At 50.0% G+C, this 17,875-nt stretch overlaps 1 protein-coding gene across 3 annotated transcripts; it reads left to right on the top strand.

Annotated features, from left to right (window-relative positions):
• Nucleotides 1–4,288: 4,288 nt before the first annotated feature.
• Nucleotides 4,289–16,515, top strand: Brd2 (bromodomain containing 2). Of its 3 annotated transcripts, XM_013034999.1 has the most exons (14): nt 6,579–6,762; nt 7,170–8,485; nt 9,825–10,128; nt 10,388–10,479; nt 10,731–10,868; nt 11,337–11,475; nt 11,557–11,771; nt 11,862–12,236; nt 12,697–12,825; nt 13,005–13,253; nt 13,602–13,867; nt 14,606–14,910; nt 15,475–15,597; nt 15,789–16,515. In XM_013034999.1, exons 5-14 carry the CDS (start codon nt 10,758–10,760, stop codon nt 15,923–15,925), a joined length of 2,049 nt encoding a protein of 682 aa, XP_012890453.1. In that variant the 5' UTR covers nt 6,579–6,762; nt 7,170–8,485; nt 9,825–10,128; nt 10,388–10,479; nt 10,731–10,757; the 3' UTR covers nt 15,926–16,515. The 3 variants fall into 3 exon arrangements, with proteins under 3 accessions (XP_012890452.1, XP_012890451.1, XP_012890453.1); XM_013034998.1 differs by lacking the exons at nt 6,579–6,762; nt 10,388–10,479 and adding an exon at nt 4,289–4,695; XM_013034997.1 differs by lacking the exon at nt 10,388–10,479 and having other exon boundaries at nt 6,575–6,762.
• Nucleotides 16,516–17,875: the final 1,360 nt, after the last annotated feature.

Below are 17,875 nucleotides of genomic sequence, written 5' to 3'. Positions count from 1 at the left end.
GGGGGGAGGGAAGGAAAAGAAAAAACAAAGTCTTCAGTAGTACCATCCAAAAGACCTTAGGGGGCTGGGGATGTATCTCAGTGGTAGATCACCTGCCTACCATATTCAAGGCTCCAGTTTCAATCTGACACTGGGAAAAAAAAGTAATAAAAAAAAAGACCCTGCCACATGAGGCTATTAAGAAAATGAAATATGGCTAATGTCACTAAGAAACTAAATTTAAAATTATATTTAATATTAATTTAAATTCAAATGGTCAAATATGGTATGGGCTACTGTACAGGACAGTGTAGCTTTAGAGAGAAGGAAATCACTAGACTATTAGCCTAACCCCAGGAGATAGAATGAGGATAAAAGTGTGGTTCAAGCCAGACCATCTATGATGGTTAATTCTTGTAATCCCAGATACTTAGGAGGTAGAAAGCCATAAAACAGCAGTTTAAAGCCAGCCCCAGATAAAATATGTTTGAGAGCTCATTTCAACCAATAAAAGCTGGGAATGATGGCACATAATTGTTATCCCAGCTATGTGTGGAGTATAAATAGGAGGAGTGTGGTCCAGGCTAGGCCAGGCATAACTGCCAAACCCTATTCAAAAATAAATGAAGCAGTAGTGCTGTGCTTAAGTGATAGAGCCTAGCCTTGAGCAAAAGGAGCCCAGGGACAGCACCCAGGTCCTGAGTTCAAGTCCCATGGCCAACAACAACAAAAGTGAAATTTGGGGCTGGGAATGTGGCTTAGTTGTAGAGTGCTTACACAGAATGCCTAAAGCCCCGGGTTCCATTCCTCAGTACACATAACAGGCCAGAAGTGGTGCTGTGGCTCAAGTGGTACAGTGCTACCCTTGAGCAAAAGAAGCTCAGGAACAGTGCCCAGGTCCTGAGTTCAAGCCCCAGGACTGGTACAAAAAAAATGGAACTAGGAAATGTGGCTTAGTTGTAGAATCCTTGCCTAGCATGTATGAGGACATGGGTTCAATTCCTCAGTACCACATACATAGAAAAAGCTGGAAGTGGTGCTGTGGCTCAAGTGGTAGAGTGCTAGGCTTGTGCAAAAGCTCAGGGACAGTGCCAAGGCCCTAAGTTCAAGCCCCAGGACTGGCAAAAAAAGAAAGAAAAAATACTAGAGGGTTGGGAAGGTGAATCAGTGACAGAGTGCTTGCCTTGCATGCATGAGGCCCTAGGTTCAATTCCTCAGCACCCATCAGCAGAAAAAAGCCACAAGTGGTACCATGGCTCAAGTGAAGAGCTGAGGGACAGCCCCCAGGCCCAGAGTTCAGGCCCAACGACCAACAAAAAAAGATTGGATGTATGGCTCAAGTGGTAAAGCGCTTTGTTAGCAAGTGCAAGGCCCTGAGTTCAAACCCCAGTACCACACACACACACACAAATTAAGATATGATTGATATTTAGGGCACAGATGTGGCCGCAGATATTTATAAAAAGACAAAATGGTAAGATTCTGGTGGATATAAAGTTGTAAGGAAGGAAATCAAGAAAAAAATCCCTAGATTCCAAGCTTTTTTTTTTTTTTGTCAGTCATGGGGCTTGAACTCTGGGCCTGAGCACTGTCCCTCAGCTCTTCAGCTCAAGGCTAGTGCTCTACCACTTGAGCTACAGCACCACTTCCGGTTTTCTGGTGGTTTATTGGAGATAAGAGTTTCAAGGACTTCTCTGCTCTTTTCTAGCCCTTTCTCAGCTCTTTCCTTCCCTTTCCCAGCTCTCTTCTCTTAACTAGCTCTCTCTTTCCCACCTTTCCCAGACACACTCTTTCTGCTCTTTTCTAGCTCTTTCCTCTCTCTTTCCCAGCTCTCTCTCTTACCCAGGCCTTTCCCAGCCACGTGGAGTGCCAACCTTGCCTGGTCCAGCAAGTCTACTGAATAAACCTACCCCTTATCTGGAAAAAAAAGTGTTTCACGGACTTTCCTGCCCGGGCTGGCTTTGAACCTCGATCCTTAGATCTCAGCCTCCTGAGTAGCTAGGATTACAGGCATGAGCCACCAGCACTGGGCAAGATTCCAAGCTTTGTAAATAAGTAAGGCCATGTAACCTGGGAATGGACCTAGAGCTATAATATAGTTTGCATCAGATAAAATATGTTGCAGTGTTTTCAGAGTTATCCAAGTAGTGATCTTTATTAGGAATTTCAACTCAGGAGAGCTTTTAAACTAAAGATACTGACTCAAAGGGGGTTGAGCAACTGAAGATGAAGTTGAGTAAATGAATAGAACTTAAAGCCAACAGGCATAATCCTATCAACCATAGAAGGAGCAAAGAAAGGCACAGAACTCAGTGAGGTGACTGGGAAGGTACAGTTGTACAAGTAGTAAATCAAGGTATAGAGAATGTCAGGATGAAACCATGAGCAAATGTCAAATGCTCTAGAGGTCAAATAAGGTGAGAAATGAAAAGTGCTTCCAGACTTTGCCAATTTGGAAGCCCCTGTTAAGGTGCCAGAAGAGTTTTGGCTGGCAGGAACATAACACACATGAGTTGAATGAAGGGTAGGAATGCAGAGTAGGAAGGGAGAGAGAGGGACAGACAAGAGATGGAAAGAATTTTGATGCTAAGTATAATTTGTTATTTCTACTGGGGGGGGAGAGGGAGGGTTTCTTGGCTGTGCATTGGAGTTGGTAAAGAGGTTTACTGAGGGCTACTATACTGCGAGTTTTTTTTTTCTTCTTGGCTAGGAAACAGGAAAAGGTAAGTTAAAAATTTCAAAGGTTGCAGAGTGGAGGATTGCCTCAGGTAACAGAGGTGACTAGGTCAGAAGTAAAGACATTTCCTTAAACTAAGATGACCAGCTAATGAATTGGGAGAGGGCTACAAATGTGGCCCAATTTACAGGTATGAGGGGGGGGGGATTCCATTTCTAACGGGTTTTTTTTTTGGGGGGGTCGGTTGTGAGGCTTGAACTCTGGGCTTGGGTGCTGTCCCTACAGCTCAAGGCAAGCGTTCTACCGCTTGAGCCACAGAGCCACTTCCGATTTTTAGTGGTTTATTGGAAGTTAAGAGTCTCACAGACTTTCCTGTCTGGGCTGGCTTTGAACTGTGATCCTCAGATCTCAGCCTCCTGAATACCTAGGATTACAGGCGTGAACCACCAGCGCCGGCACGCCCGACTCTTCAAGGAAGTATTGCCCGTCAGTGAGAAGAGATTAGAAGAGTTGAAGTGGAAATGTGCACCAGAATTGCAGGTTTGAAGGGAGAACATACTAGGGACAAAGTGCTGCTTTGGTAGCAACTGAACCATTCTATTTAAACTACCAATCCCTACATTTTTTGTGTGAACACGTAAACTACTACTATTTGAGTGTATATTGTTCAACGCTGTCTTAACTAGTTCCAAAAGGATATGTGGACATAAAAAGACAGAGTACCGTGTTCTTGTTGCCAATGGGAAATGTATGTCAATCCCTACATTTTCAGGGAATGAATTCCAAGATCCAGAGGGGCAGAGTGTAAAATGTTGAGAGTATGAAGTCGTTTTCTTTGCTCTGTTTACTTTTGAGCTGGGGTCTAGCTTTCTGATGGCTCAGCCAGTACCCCGATGCTTCTATTCATGTTACCCAATCTAGTTGGGCTGGGGTGGGAGCTGGTTTCTTACCAACCAAGCATCTGCAGGCCTCAAATGGCGATCATAAACGGAAGTGTAGCTGGTAAACTTTGCAGCACACACACACACACACACAGTAAGGGAACTTGCAAGACTCGATCAGGTCTAGGGCATGTTAGGAGACTTAGGTTACAGAATTGGCTGAGACTGAAGGAGTTTCCACCCACAGTGCGCGCCGGCCGAGGCGGGCGCTGCCAGGGCGCCCACACAGCTTCCGGAGGCCGAACCACACCACGCCGAGGGGCGGCCCCACCCTGCACACCCTCGCCTCTCCAGCCAGGACCCGTCCTCCTTTTGTGACGACAGCTCAACGCAGTGCAGACCCGAGGGACTCTGGCCCGGAGGTTCGAAGCCGCAGTCCCCGCACGACACCCGGAAGAGATGACTCCCGGAGCGGCAGCCGCGCCGCGGAGCCCGAGCGGCGGCGCTGGGCCGCAGGCGAGCGGCCTGCGCGCGCCGCTTCCGCCCCACCCACTGCGCGCACTCCGAACTCCGCCGCGGGACCTGCGGTTGGGCTCCGACGCCTGCGCACTGTCCCTCCCCTCCCCCCTCCCCCGCACCCCATCTCGCGGCCTCCTGCACTCCTCTCCCCTCCCCCAATCCGGTCGCACCCTCGCGCCTGCGCAGTGCACGTTTCGGGGCGGCGGCAGCCATGCTGAACCCGTACCGAGAGGCGAGTGGGGGGGACAAGGTCGACGACGGCGGGCTGGGGAGCTGGAGATATGGAGGAGTAGCAGCATTAGCGCGCTCTGGATCTCGGGATTTAGGCCTGGGCCATACGGCCTCCTTGGTCTCTCAAAAGACCCCCAGGAACGTTCGGAAAACTGGCCCTCAGGGTGGGGGGGGGTAGGAGGTGGCGGGCACGTGACCCGGGTCAGCCAATCTGGGCGCTGCTGACGTGGCCGCGCGGCCCCGATGCTCTCCCCACCCCCCAGCCGGGTCGGGAAGGGAGGGGCTGGGGGCTACACCCCCTCCCCCAATACTGCTTCAGTTTCCGGGGGGGTTGACACCCCGATTACATCCTCCCCCCGCACCAAAGCGAGGGCATCATTGAAGCCCCCCATGGTTCCAAGGATCCAGGTGAGAAGGGGCTCTTGGGGCGGCGGTGTCACTTAAATGCTTATTGGGTGGGAAGTGGGGGGATTTTGGGGGTTCAGGAGATGGTCCTAGGGGGACTTGCCCTTCAAACACTATATAGCCAATAGGAATGTGGAGGGCCTCCAGCAGGTGAGAGATTCTTAGATGGGGGAGGGGAATGGCCAACCTCAGGTCTCCGTACCAATTGGAGGGCAAAGGGGCGTGGGGCGGTGTGTACCCCCCTTGCATTCATCCCCTGGGGTACGGGAGTCTGGAATCAGGTGAGATGGGAACCTTGTAGGCCGCGGGAAGGGTGACCTAGTAAGCTGAGTGGGAGTGATGGCTGCGGTTCCTGCTCATGGATGTGAATGCTTTTAAACTTGGCAGTCCAGATTGTGAATTGAGATGTTCCCAGGCGCCAACTCCCTTTCTCCCCCAGAGACTCTGGAAGGCGCCCTTCTGTACTCTCTTTGTGTCAAGGGTGGGAAGCTCACAGCCATCACATGGCATGCTGGAGGTTACGCATCGAGTCTCTTGCTGAATTTGTGTGCGTTCACGTGGACACGGCCTGTGGGGCCTTCTGCACAAATCCGTGTTGCCCCCCTCTAGGGTCTTAGCTGAGGACTTGTCTGATCCCGGCTGGGAAGGGTTTACAGGATGAAAGCTTGGGGTCCTCTTAGAAAGCAGGCCCAAGGTGGGTGCTGGGAGGGAGGCTCAGGACCTGGAATGATTTCAACGCTTCCAAGGTTTCGAGTTTCTCCGGGGTGGCCTCTTCCACTGCGTTCTCCCCTCCCCCCCACCCCGATCCTGAACAGTTCTCTCCTTGTGTACTGCGGGGGAGGGAACGGAAAGGAGGGAAGAGTTACTTTTCCAAATTACTGAGTAGCTGTAGACTCCCCTGTGACTCATGTGGGGGGAGGGAGGATGGGGAGCAGTGATTTTCCAGAATGCAAGGGACTGAGAGTAATGTCTGGCCGCCCTTTCCCAGTATTTCCTCAAGTTGCTGTTTCTCCTCCTCTTCCAGGCCCCCCGATGGGCCTCTGCTGACCCGCGAAGCCCGAGTGGGGAGATGAGATTTGGGAGGCTGGGCCACTAGGGGGAGGGGAGCAGGCCTCAGCAAAGTTGCTGTGTCATCTTGCTGCCGCAGCTACCCTGGCGAGGCTGCACGTAGTTTTGGGGGGCCGGGGCCTGATCCTTGGCGGAGGGCCGGGGTCTTTGCCTTCCTTTGGTGCATTTCTCCCCGCCGGGTTTGCCCTCGGGTTGGGTACTCCAGAAGACAGGAGGTTGGCCGCCATGTTAGATGCAGTCATCAAGGTTCGAACTCAAGGGCTTATTGAGGGTGGTGGCCTGCTTGCAGCATCCAGACCTAGGCCCCTTTAGAAGCTCGAGGTGGGTGGGTGGGGGCGCTTTTCTTTTAGTGGCCCACCTACATTTCTTTGCACATATCTGTCCTAAACTTCTTTTCTTCCTCTAAGTCGGGCCAGAGGAAATAAGCAGAGGCTTAGCTCTGGTCTTCTCGGTAGGTGAAAGTCCTTTTACTTTCCCTCAAAGGGCGGGGGGGGGCCGCCCCGGGGGGCGAGGGTCTGAAGAGATCCCGATTTTCAGCTGAGCTTCTTGATCCCTTCGAAGTCTGTTTGCCTACTCAGATAATCAAATTCGGAGGATTTAAGACAGCGAGCTTGGGGGAGGGGGCGAAACTGAGCTCCCAAAATGGCTCCTGCCCCTCCTCGGAGGCGGACGGCCCGGGGGGGAGGGGAGGAGGGGAGAGGAGGGGGAGGGCTAGTCGGAGCCGCAGCCGCCGCCTCCTCTGCTCGCCCTCCTCCCTGGCGCTGACCGATGGACGAGCCGCTCCGTGGGGAGGACTCCGGACCCTGGTGGGGGGATGGGGGCGTCCTCCTGCCCCCGCGGCGGTGGGGGACCCCCGAGAGGGAACTGCAGCTGTCGGGTAGGGGGGCAGGGAGCATGGAGGAAGGTCTGGGCTCCGCGAGGGAGCAGGGTTTCCTCTGGCTCGCTTCTTGCAGGACTTTTCCCCTCCTCGAGCCGCTCGCCGGGATGAAGTTTGCAGAGGAGGTGCGTGCTACAGGGTACCGGGGTCGCCGGGAGACTGCGCCCACGTTAGGACTGCTTTGTCGAGCAGGCAGGCGCTGGTGTCGGTGGCCAAGGCTCGAGTTAGTAAATCAGGAGAGGTGTCGGGGCGCTCGAGGTGTGAGGTCTAGGTTTGGGGGCCTTGCTGATAATGGTAGCTGCTCCGCCTTCGGGAGCTCACGGGTTATTGGAGCAGCCTTGTTTTACCTTTGTCTCTGTGTTGTTTGGCTTTGGAGAGTGAGGAGAGGAATTTTAGGACTGGCCAGCGGTGTTAGGTGATGGTGGACCCCCGGGAGTGTTAGGTCCCTTAGCCTGATTCAGGACTTGCTGGCTAGTCGCTACACAAGACAAGGCCGAGGCTTCTAAGATGGCGTCTTTCTTCCTCGTTTCAGGTTCTCCACTGCAGAGGCCTTAACCGCCGAAGACCTGCCCGCCCGACGTCCTGCGGCCACACCCCTGGCGGGCCGCTGGCCACGCCCGCGCGACCCCTCCCGTCTCCCTGCGGCCTGGCCAATGGAGGAGCCACGGATGGCACGACCTGCCCCGGGTTGGCAGGCTCCGGTTGCACCGTGCCTGAGAGTGCTTCCTTGGAAGGGGAGGCGGGGAGAAGGTGCTGGAGGCTCTGGGGAGATGGCTTTTGCACCTTTTCCAGCCTCTTGCCCAGGAATCTCCGAACTACAGCACAGCCAGTTGGCTCAGAAATATGGCGGGCTGCCCCTGCCCTCTGGGCCTATGCGGCACTCTTCTGCCCGGTGACTGACGCCTTGGAAATGAAGTTTATGACGTCATCGCTCCGGTCGACCAATAGAAACAGCTCCCGCGGAGAGGCGTTCCTCCCCCTTCGCCTCCGCTGCTTCGAGCGCGTGAGCGCGCGGGCGCGCGCCGTGGGGGTGGGGGAAGTCTGGAGCTGGGTGGCGCGCATGAGCGGAGAAGCTCCTCCCCCCCGCCTATATATAAAGGACTGGCGCGGGGCTCGGCGGCGCCATTTCGCGCTGGAGTGGAGCGGCCTCTAGAACGGGCTGGAGGATTCTGCCTACTGATACAGAGCCTTCGAGTCGTCGGGGCCACCATTACAATCCGCGTCCATCCGCTTGGAAATGGCCTTCGTCTCGGCATATGACCGGTCCCGGCGGACAGTACAGACCCCATAGAAGTCCCCGAAGGTCCCCTTTTTTCGGGCCCCGCCCAGTTCTCGGAGTCTGTCCACCCCCTGTACTCCGCCCTCAAGAGGATTTCAAAGATGGAGGCGGCGGCTCCCTAAACCACTTTTCGTGTTCATCCGCCTCCATCCGAGGTTGAAACGGGACCCCGTCTGCTCCGGCGGGCCTGACAGGAAGAGGGGCCTCCAGCGCATCCACCGCCGGCTGTATTGACGACGGCGTCTGGGACCAGGGACTGTCTGGGTTGGTAGAGTACGGTCCCCCCGGTTCGTCCGTCTCCACCGGAGCCGCCGCCATTTTCTTGTGTCCACCGCCTGCGGAGCGCGCCAAGCTGCCGGGAGTTCTCCGAGAGGTCGCGGACGAGACTTCGGTGCCGGCCCGGCGTGGGGGTTGCCGCCTGGAGGGCCGAGGGCAACGGCCTTCCCCCCACTTCCCGGGTTATGCTGGGCCGGGCGGTGAGGGGAACCGAGGCCAACCGGACTGTACGCGGCTGAGTGCGGCGCCTGCCCCCCCGGGGTCAAGATGTTGCAGAACGTGACTCCCCACAAGTACGTCTCCGCCGGCCGCGGACGGGCAGGGGCGTTGGGGGCGGCGGCACGGAGGTGGGGGCTCCGGGCTCGGGGGAGAGGGAGGTGACCCGGGCGCGTTGCTATTTCGCGCCGCAGCTGTTGACTTGGGCTCGCGCAGGGGGTTGAGCGACGGTTTTGGAACGGTGCTGGCGGCGGCCCAGTTACTGTGTATGGGGGGCACTGCAGGTTGTCAGCTCGTTATACACTGCCGCCGCGGCCCAGACGTAACCCGACTCGGGAAGAGCTAGTTGGACGGTGGGAAGCACTGGGGGTGGGCAGGCGGGTCTTAAGGAATGGGTTTGGTGTCTGGTACCCGGTTTGTCACAGTGTTTGGGGAGGGGGTACGTGGTCACCTCCCGCGCCGTTTGGGGTTGCCATGGTGACAGCTTCCGGGATTGACAGCAGGGATTCCCAGACTAGGGTAGAAGGATCACTTTCTCGGCTTATGGGTTCGTTGTGTCTGGAGTATGTCATTAAATTTCGGCTGTCTTTTCAGTGACTGGATTGATTGGGAGAATATTTGTTAAGTCAGGGTGTTTTTTGTTACCATTGAGAGTTCATTCAAGGCAGGAGGGTGGAGCTAAGATTCATTTCAGCTCTGCGGATGTAAACAATGAGATCTTGGTGTAGAGTCTTGAATCTTAGGTGGTGGGAAACACCTGGTAAGGAGGAGTACCCAAGACTATAACTGTTGGCCTTTGGTCTTCAGAAGATTTTTCGCTGAGGACTGTTAGTTGTACCCGGGGTGTTGGGGAGAAATTTGGTTCTTTTCAAATTTTCTTTGGAAGCAAAAGACTAGGTTTGGTGCAAGTGATTTTGTCTGGATTTTTTAATTTTGTCCGGTATTGGTTAGATGATTAGTTCCTTACCCATTCCGGTGTAGTTGTTTGATACCTTTCTACCCAGATGGATTCAGGTGTCTCCACGGCTTTTATTTATTTTTTTAAGTTTCTCTCGTTTGTTCCCCCTCCCTTCCCCTCTGGCTCAACCACCATGGCAACAGCCAAACCCCTAGTGAGGAGGAAGCTTGACTTTCTCAGCTCCACCCATTCTGCTTAAGAATTGTCCCTGTAGAGCTGTAGTTCTTGTGTTGTGCCAATTTAGAGCTTTTCATTTTTTTTTAACTCATTAGCACTCATCAGAGTATGTAGTACCCAGAATGGAATGGGCATCTAGAAATGCTTTGCAAATTATTTGGGTATAGTTTTAGCTATGAAGTACTTGCATAAACTTCAGTCACTTCACTAGATCTAAAGCCTGATTTATTGAGTGCAAAATACAAGTAATATTTACTTAATTTTGTTTCCCATATTTACAGGCTCCCTGGGGAAGGGAATGCAGGGTTACTGGGATTGGGCCCAGAGGCAGCTGCACCGGGGAAAAGGATTCGAAAGCCTTCTCTGTTGTATGAGGGATTTGAGAGCCCTACAATGGCTTCAGTGCCAGCTTTGCAACTGACCCCTGCCAATCCACCACCCCCTGAGGTGTCGAATCCCAAAAAACCAGGACGGGTAACCAACCAGCTGCAATACCTGCACAAGGTGGTGATGAAGGCTCTGTGGAAACATCAGTTTGCTTGGCCATTCCGGCAGCCTGTAGATGCTGTTAAACTGGGTTTGCCGGTGAGTAGGAACATTGGACTGGGGGGGGGAAGGGGGGAGGTATGGGAATGAGCAAGAATGTGTGTGAGTGAGATTGGGTTACCCTAGTATAAGTGCTGCGGCCCCTAGGGAGTACCCATTCTATAGGACAGATAGCCACCAGAGTTCTGGATTTTTGGTCCTTTGTGATTGTTCCAAAAGCTTGTGATCTCTATTTTGGCATCTCTCATGCCCTCCACATGTCCTTCCTTAACTTTTGTGCCCTGGCTCCATTTTACAGATTCCCACCCCGGGTTGGGAGAGGACCACGGTGGCCAAAATTCTTAGCTTCTTCCTTTCCCTCATGCAGCCTATGGATAGCCAACCCCAGAGGTAATGTCACAGGATGGGAAGTTTTTAGAGTGGGTGGGAGGTGGGTGGTTAGGGAAAAGCAGTAGGGATCTCCCAGTGGGTGTTAAGGATCCCATTCCATTTTTCTCTATTCTGTAGTTTAATTGGGGCCGCAGTATAAGGAACTTAACACTCATTTGGTGCTTAGAGTGTGTGTGCTGTATGTGTGTTGGGGTAATTTGTTTTCCTAGGAGTAATTTTCCATGGCTCTGATCTAAGATTTCTTTCTTTAGGATTACCACAAAATTATAAAACAGCCTATGGACATGGGTACAATTAAAAGAAGACTTGAAAACAACTACTATTGGGCTGCCTCAGAATGTATGCAGGATTTCAATACCATGTTCACAAACTGTTACATTTACAACAAGGTGAGTGATTTCCTACATTACTAGATGGTGACATTGTACTTAGTGCTGCTAACTGTTGGGATTACAGTTTTTTTAACCATTGAAGTTTTTTGTCAGATTAAATGTAAACCAGATGTAAAAAATGTAAAAGTTATTTTTTAAGTAGAATACTTCATATTTGAGGGTGGTGTCCCCATTTCTCTGAAAGCTCCAAGAGACCTGAATAAAGCAGGATATTTTTCCTCGTTAGCTGTTATTCTCTTTAAATTTGTGAACATTAAGATGGAATGAACTTCTTTGTATTTGAGATAATTGGGAAGAAAGCAAGTTGTGGTCTAGTCCAGTGAGGTGATTTTTATTTTTTTGCCCTCGGTAGAATGATGCCTTAAGGGAACAGAGTTGGTTGGTGCCTGCTGGGTTGATTTCATCCTATGCTAATCCATTCTCAGCTGGCATTTGAACCTTCTAATCGTGTTTGTGTTCTTGTAGCCCACAGATGATATTGTCTTGATGGCACAAACACTGGAAAAGATTTTCCTGCAGAAAGTTGCCTCCATGCCACAAGAGGAGCAAGAACTTGTGGTGACCATCCCTAAGAACAGCCATAAGAAGGGGGCCAAATTGGCAGGTAGGAAAAACCAGGGGTCTTTAAATGGAGATGTAAGGTAAGAAAGACTGTCAAACTAACCTTTTTTCCCCCCTTTTCCAGCACTCCAGGGCAGTATTACCAGTGCCCACCAGGTGCCTGCTGTCTCTTCTGTGTCACATACAGCCCTGTATACACCACCACCTGAGATACCTACCACCGTCCTCAACATTCCCCACCCATCCGTCATCTCTTCTCCCTTGCTGAAGTCCCTGCATTCTGCTGGACCCCCTCTCCTTGCTGTCTCTACAGCTCCCCCTGCTCAACCTCTTGCAAAGGTATCAGTAGATATGTTTTGTTTGGGCAGTGGGAAGAGATTTTGAATAAAATGAACCTGGATTAATACATTCCCATCTTATTCTCTACAGAAAAAAGGAGTTAAGCGGAAAGCAGATACTACTACACCTACACCTACAGCCATCCTGGCTCCTGGTTCCCCAGCTAGCCCTCCTGGGAGTCTTGAGCCAAAGGCTGCACGGCTTCCCCCTGTGCGCAGAGAAAGTGGCCGCCCCATCAAGCCCCCACGAAAAGACTTGCCTGACTCTCAACAGCAACACCAGAGCTCTAAGAAAGGAAAATTATCAGAACAGTTAAAACATTGCAATGGCATTTTGAAGGAGTTACTCTCCAAGAAGCATGCTGCCTATGCCTGGCCTTTCTATAAACCAGTGGACGCTTCTGCTCTTGGCCTGCATGACTACCATGACATCATTAAGCACCCCATGGACCTCAGCACTGTCAAGGTACCCACTGCATGGGGCAGATGGGATGCTCAGGCAGTGATTGGAGCCTAGGGATCAATAAAATATTTGTGTCTCCTGAGGGGCACATAATCTTTCGTTCTTGTTTTTTGCTTTGATAGAATTGTAATAGGGCAGAAGGTCAAGTACTTTGAGATCCATATTTCCTACAAATAAGAATGGATTTTCTTCAGAGCTACACTGTAGTACTGCTTCTTTAGGAGTATTGGGTTAGAGAAGCAAAGAGTAATCCAGAAGCCACTCCCTATCACTTAGAATGATTTTCTAGATATAATACTTCGGCCTACTCAATTTCTCTGACTTCAAATTTGAACCCCAGGGCACAGATGATTAAGGTCTTCCCCACTGTTCTCTCAAGAGAGGGCTCCTTGTGGTTTCTGGGTTGGCAGGGAAAGGTGAGTCTCTCTGCCTGTGCAGCTTCTGATGCTGCCTCCTTCTGCAGCGGAAGATGGAGAATCGAGACTACCGGGATGCACAGGAGTTTGCTGCTGATGTGCGGCTTATGTTCTCCAACTGCTACAAGTACAACCCCCCTGACCACGATGTTGTGGCTATGGCTCGAAAGCTACAGGTGAGTGTGAAGGTTGAAGTTTAAACAAGTGTATGTAGGGAGAAAATTTGTCAACTGTGCTGTAAATTCTCAACATAGAATCCATTCTTTTGTCAACTGGCACTATAATGCTGGGGGAATGTGTATAAATGGTCAGGGCACTCTTTCCCTCATGGTTTTAAGTCTACCTATTTTTCTAGGATGTGTTTGAGTTCCGTTATGCCAAGATGCCAGATGAACCACTGGAGCCAGGGCCTTTACCAGTTTCTACTGCCTTGCCTCCTGGGCTGGCCAAATCATCATCTGAGTCTTCCAGTGAGGAAAGTAGCAGTGAGAGCTCCTCTGAGGAAGAGGAGGAAGAAGATGATGAAGATGAAGAGGAGGAGGAAAGTGAAAGCTCAGACTCAGAGGAAGAAAGAGCCCATCGCTTGGCAGAATTACAGGAGCAGGTATTTTGTTACTTTCCCATCTTTATTGGATAAGAGATTTATGCTCTGTCTTGGACTTGATTTTTTTTTTTTTTTGTCTGGTTGGGCTTTGGGGTAGATTGGGGCTGCGCCTGGGCACTGTCCCTGAGTTCCTTTTGCAAAAGGGCTTCTACCACTTAAGCCACAGTGCCACTTTCCGGTTTTTCTATGAGAGAAGAGTTTCACAGACATTTCCTGTCTGGGCTAGTTTGAACTACGATGCTCAGATGGCAGCCTTCTTAGTAGCTATGATTACGGGCATGAGCCACTAGCATCTGGCTTTTCTTTTGGTCTTTACTCACATCTATAATTTTTTATTTTTTCCTCTAGCTTCGGGCAGTACATGAACAACTGGCTGCCCTATCCCAGGGCCCAATATCTAAGCCCAAACGAAAGAGAGAGAAAAAGGAGAAAAAGAAAAAACGGAAATCAGAAAAGCATCGGGGCAGAACTGGGATTGATGAAGATGACAAGGGGCCTCGTGCACCCCGCCCACCCCAGCCCAAGAAATCCAAGAAAGCAAGTGGCAGTGGGGGTGGCAGCACTGCTACAATAGGCCCTCCTGGCTTTGGATCTTCTGGAGGAAGTAGCAACAAGTGAGTTCTGCTACAGTAGAAAACATGTAGCTTTGTCTAGAAGTACCTTCTTCCCACTTAGTATAACAAATACTGTAAAATGTGTAGGAAACATTGGGAGCCTCAGGGTCTCTAAGAGAAAACTCTGCAAAAGCAGCTGTAGGTATTCTGTAGACAATATAGATAACTCCAATAAAACTTGGAAAAAGTAGCTGATGGTTTTCCCCTAATTTCAGCCCTTTTTTTCAGGCCTGGGTACTATCCGTGAGCCTCTTTGTGCTCAAGGTTAGTGTTACACCACTTCAGCTACAGCCCTACTTCTGAGTAGTTTATTGGTAGTTTCAGACTTCGTGCCTAGATTGGCTTCAATCCACAGTTGTTAGATCTCAGCCTCCTGAGTAGCTAAGATTACAGGCATGAGCCACCAGCACCTGACTAGGCCTACTGTGTTTTTTTTTTCTTTTTTGCCAGTCCTGGTCTTGAATTCAGGCCTAGTCACTGTCCCTGAGCTGCTTTTGCTCAAGGCTTAGCACTACCACTTGAGCCACAGAGCCACTTCCAGCCTTTTCTGTTTATGTGTTGCTGAGGAATCAAACGCAGGGCTTTATGCATGCTAGGCAAACACTACCACTAAGCCACATTCCCAGCCCTCAGCCATTTTTCTTAATGCAGAAACAGAAGCTCTGCATTACTAGGTTGAACTATAGGAATGTACTGGGAGTTATTGATATGCTTCTGTTAACAATTTTTCCATCATAGGCTACCCAAAAAGGCCACAAAGACAGCCCCACCTGCCCTTCCTGCTGGTTATGACTCAGAGGAGGAGGAAGAAAGCAGACCTATGAGTTACGATGAGAAGCGACAATTGAGCCTGGATATCAATAAACTACCTGGGGAGAAGCTGGGTCGAGTTGTACATATAATCCAAGCCAGAGAGCCTTCTTTACGTGATTCAAACCCAGAAGAAATTGAGATTGACTTTGAAACACTCAAGCCATCCACACTCAGGGAGCTTGAGCGCTACGTTCTTTCCTGCCTACGAAAGAAGCCCCGGAAGCCCTACAGTGAGTATCAAATGAGATCTACCAGCTGATAATCTAACAATCCTCATGCAGTTCCTTAGGTAAGGACAGTGGGGTGATTGTCCCCAGGATTCATTGGAGAATGGAAATTAAGTATTACTAGTTAAAAACAGGAATAAACAGGGCTGGGATGTAGCTCAGTGGCAAAGCGCTTGCCTAGCAAGTGCAACGTCCTGGGTTCGATCCCCAATACCAAAAAAGAAAAGACAAAAAAAATACAGTTAAAAATAAACAACAGAAATACACTGGGAGACACGTACGTGTGTGTGCGCGCGCGCACATGCGCGCATCCGTCCATCTTGCTGTCTTGGTTATGGGGCTTGGACTGGGCACTGTCCCTGAGCTCTTTAGCTCAAGGCAAGCACTCTGCTACTTGAGCCACAGCTCCAGTTGCAGCTTTTTCTGTTTATGTGGTACTGATACTGAGAAATCGAACCCAGGGCTTCATGCGTATGACACAAGCACTCTACCACTAAGCCATTTCCAGCCTCATTGGTGGTTTTTGTAAGGCAACTTAAAATTGTCTCCTCTTGCTTTTTCCCTTAGCCATTAAGAAACCTGTTGGAAAGACAAAAGAAGAACTTGCTTTGGAAAAGAAACGAGAACTAGAAAAACGATTACAAGATGTCAGCGGACAACTCAATTCCACAAAAAAGCCCCCCAAGAAAGGTGGGTATTCCTTTATGTTGCTGCAATCCCTATCCTCCCATCCCTTTTATTGGTACTGGGAATTGAATCTAAGGCCTCTCACTTTTGTTGATCAGTGTTTTACCGTTTAAGTTATATCTCCTCCCCCTCTCCCTTTTTATTTGTTTTGATAAGTGGAGATCTAGACTTCCTTATTTAATTTTGTTTTACAGTGAGTGAGAAAACAGAGTCATCTTCTGCACAGCAAGTAGCAGTGTCACGGCTCAGTGCTTCCAGCTCCAGCTCAGATTCCAGCTCCTCCTCTTCATCTTCCTCTTCTTCAGACACCAGTGATTCAGACTCAGGCTAAGAGGCTACGCCAAGAGGGGCAGGAAGGCTCCGCAGGACGGGACCCCTATATCACCCTGCCCCACCTCTCCCCCCCTTGCTGTGATGCTTCTTCATCTTACCCTCTCTACCCCCTCTGAAGGAGAGCTGGCTCTGCAGCAGGGGAGGAATGCGGGGACATTTGCTGAAGTAAGGACTTGGACAAATTTGAATTCCCACCCCCATTGGGAATGACCTCTTCGGCACAGATCCCCTGTTCGGAATGATGGGGTGGAGCAGGGGGTACTGGGTGAGAGTAGGCAAAGGCCCTGATACAAGGTTACTGGAGGCCCTAGATGCCCTGTTCACTTAAGGGTCCTGTTTTGAGGTTGTTTGTTCTAATTTATTTAAGCTGTAGGGGGGATAGGGCCAAAGTCCCCTCAAGCTTCCACGGGGAGGGAAGAAGGGGAGCTCTTTTTTTACGTTGACTTTTTTTTTCTACTGTTTTCCCTTTTTCCTTCCACTCCATTTGGGACCCTGGGGATTTCAGTCATCTCCCCATTTGGTCCCACAGATTGTCTTTCTTTGTCTCTTGATTCTAACTTGTAAATAAAGAAAATATTATTCAAGTTTCGAGTTAGTTATCTTGGTGCCATCTGTTCCTGTGATACTAAGACACAGTAGAAAGTACCTTGAGGGCTGGGAAGGTGACTCAGTGGTAGAGCACTTGACTTGAGCTAAAGAGCTGAGGGACAGTGTTCAGGCCCCACGACTGGACCCCAAAAAAATAAAAATAAAAAAAGCACCTCGAATTTTGACATGGGGGGAAGGGTTGCACTGATACGGGATTGATCCCAGGTTTTATATGCCAGTACTCCATCCCGCTCTATTCACTGAGCTATAATAGACACATGAGAGGTTAATTTCTTCTAAACTAGTAGGCTGTTGTTTGTAATTTTAAACACTGTCTTTGGTGTGGGGGTGGGGGGACTTGGGGGTCTTACACTTTCAGATAAGCACTCTACCACTTAAGCCATACATTCATTCAGCCCCAAGGTCCATTGTAAAATGTGTCTAAAAAAACCTTAAAAGTGATTTGCTGTAGTTTAGATGAAGGGAGAAAGCAAGCCTCTGGTTAGTCCCTGACTTCAGAGTTTCAGTCTTGGAGATGGGCTATAAGGTTTTTCCCCCGGCTTGTGAACTTGTCTCCCGAATACAGTCCACAGCTGGTTCTTGAATTGGTTTGTGGCCTTAGAAAGACAGTTGGATTCACTTTGTTAACATTTTGCTAACTTGGCATCTTTGCTAATTTATCTCAGCTGTTACCACAGCCGCCCCTTACCTCACCTAGAGAAAGTATTTTATGTAGGAAAAAATATATTAATCTTGTAGAGCATATTTATATTTTCATGGGGCTTGCTGTCAGGGCTTAGGTACTGTCACTGAGCTTTTTTGCCCAAGGCTACCACAGCTCCACTTCCAGTTTTTAGGTGATTAATTGGAGATGAGTCTACAAAGATCTCAGCCTTCTGGGTAGCTAGCATTACAAGCATGGCCACCAGCACTCAGCTAGAACCCATTTTATATAGCAAGTAGGACTTAGGAGTTCTGGAATTTGCAACTTTAATAGTGCAAAGTGAGATGTTGCCATAATAGTAACAATGGTCTCCAGGGCTCAACCTTCCTATCTTAAGGAATTGAGTCCTGAACAACAATTTACAATACCCTGAGATGGTTAAGCATCACTGGGCTTTAATTAGAGCCACCTTGCTACTATGTTTTACAGCCCTTATGGGTTTTAAATAGGCTTAGGAATGCCAAGCAGAGTTTTGGAGAAAGGGGTAGTGGTAGTATCTTTTTTTCTCCAGTCCTGGGTCTTAAACTGGGCCTGGGCACTGTTCCTGGGCTGCTTTTGAAGCTCAAGGCTAGCTTTCTACCACTTGAGCCTTGGCACTGAGTCACTGCCACTTCTGGCTTTTTCTGTTTAAGTGGT

Source organism: Dipodomys ordii, unplaced genomic scaffold, assembly GCF_000151885.1.
Source record: "Dipodomys ordii isolate 6190 unplaced genomic scaffold, Dord_2.0 Scaffold202, whole genome shotgun sequence".
In the NCBI taxonomy this organism is placed as follows: Eukaryota; Metazoa; Chordata; class Mammalia; order Rodentia; family Heteromyidae; genus Dipodomys; species Dipodomys ordii.
Note: the sequence above shows the minus strand (reverse complement) of the source record. Positions and strands in the feature narration are given on the sequence as shown.

Excerpts from the sequence above, each read along its gene's own strand:
- Brd2 (XM_013034998.1), top strand. The coding sequence starts at position 8,460 with ATGTTGCAGAACGTGACTCCCCACAA. Across the intron at positions 8,486-9,824 it reads CAGAACGTGACTCCCCACAA|GCTCCCTGGGGAAGGGAATG; the intron begins GTACGTCTCCGC and ends CCATATTTACAG. Across the intron at positions 10,869-11,336 it reads ACTGTTACATTTACAACAAG|CCCACAGATGATATTGTCTT; the intron begins GTGAGTGATTTC and ends GTGTTCTTGTAG.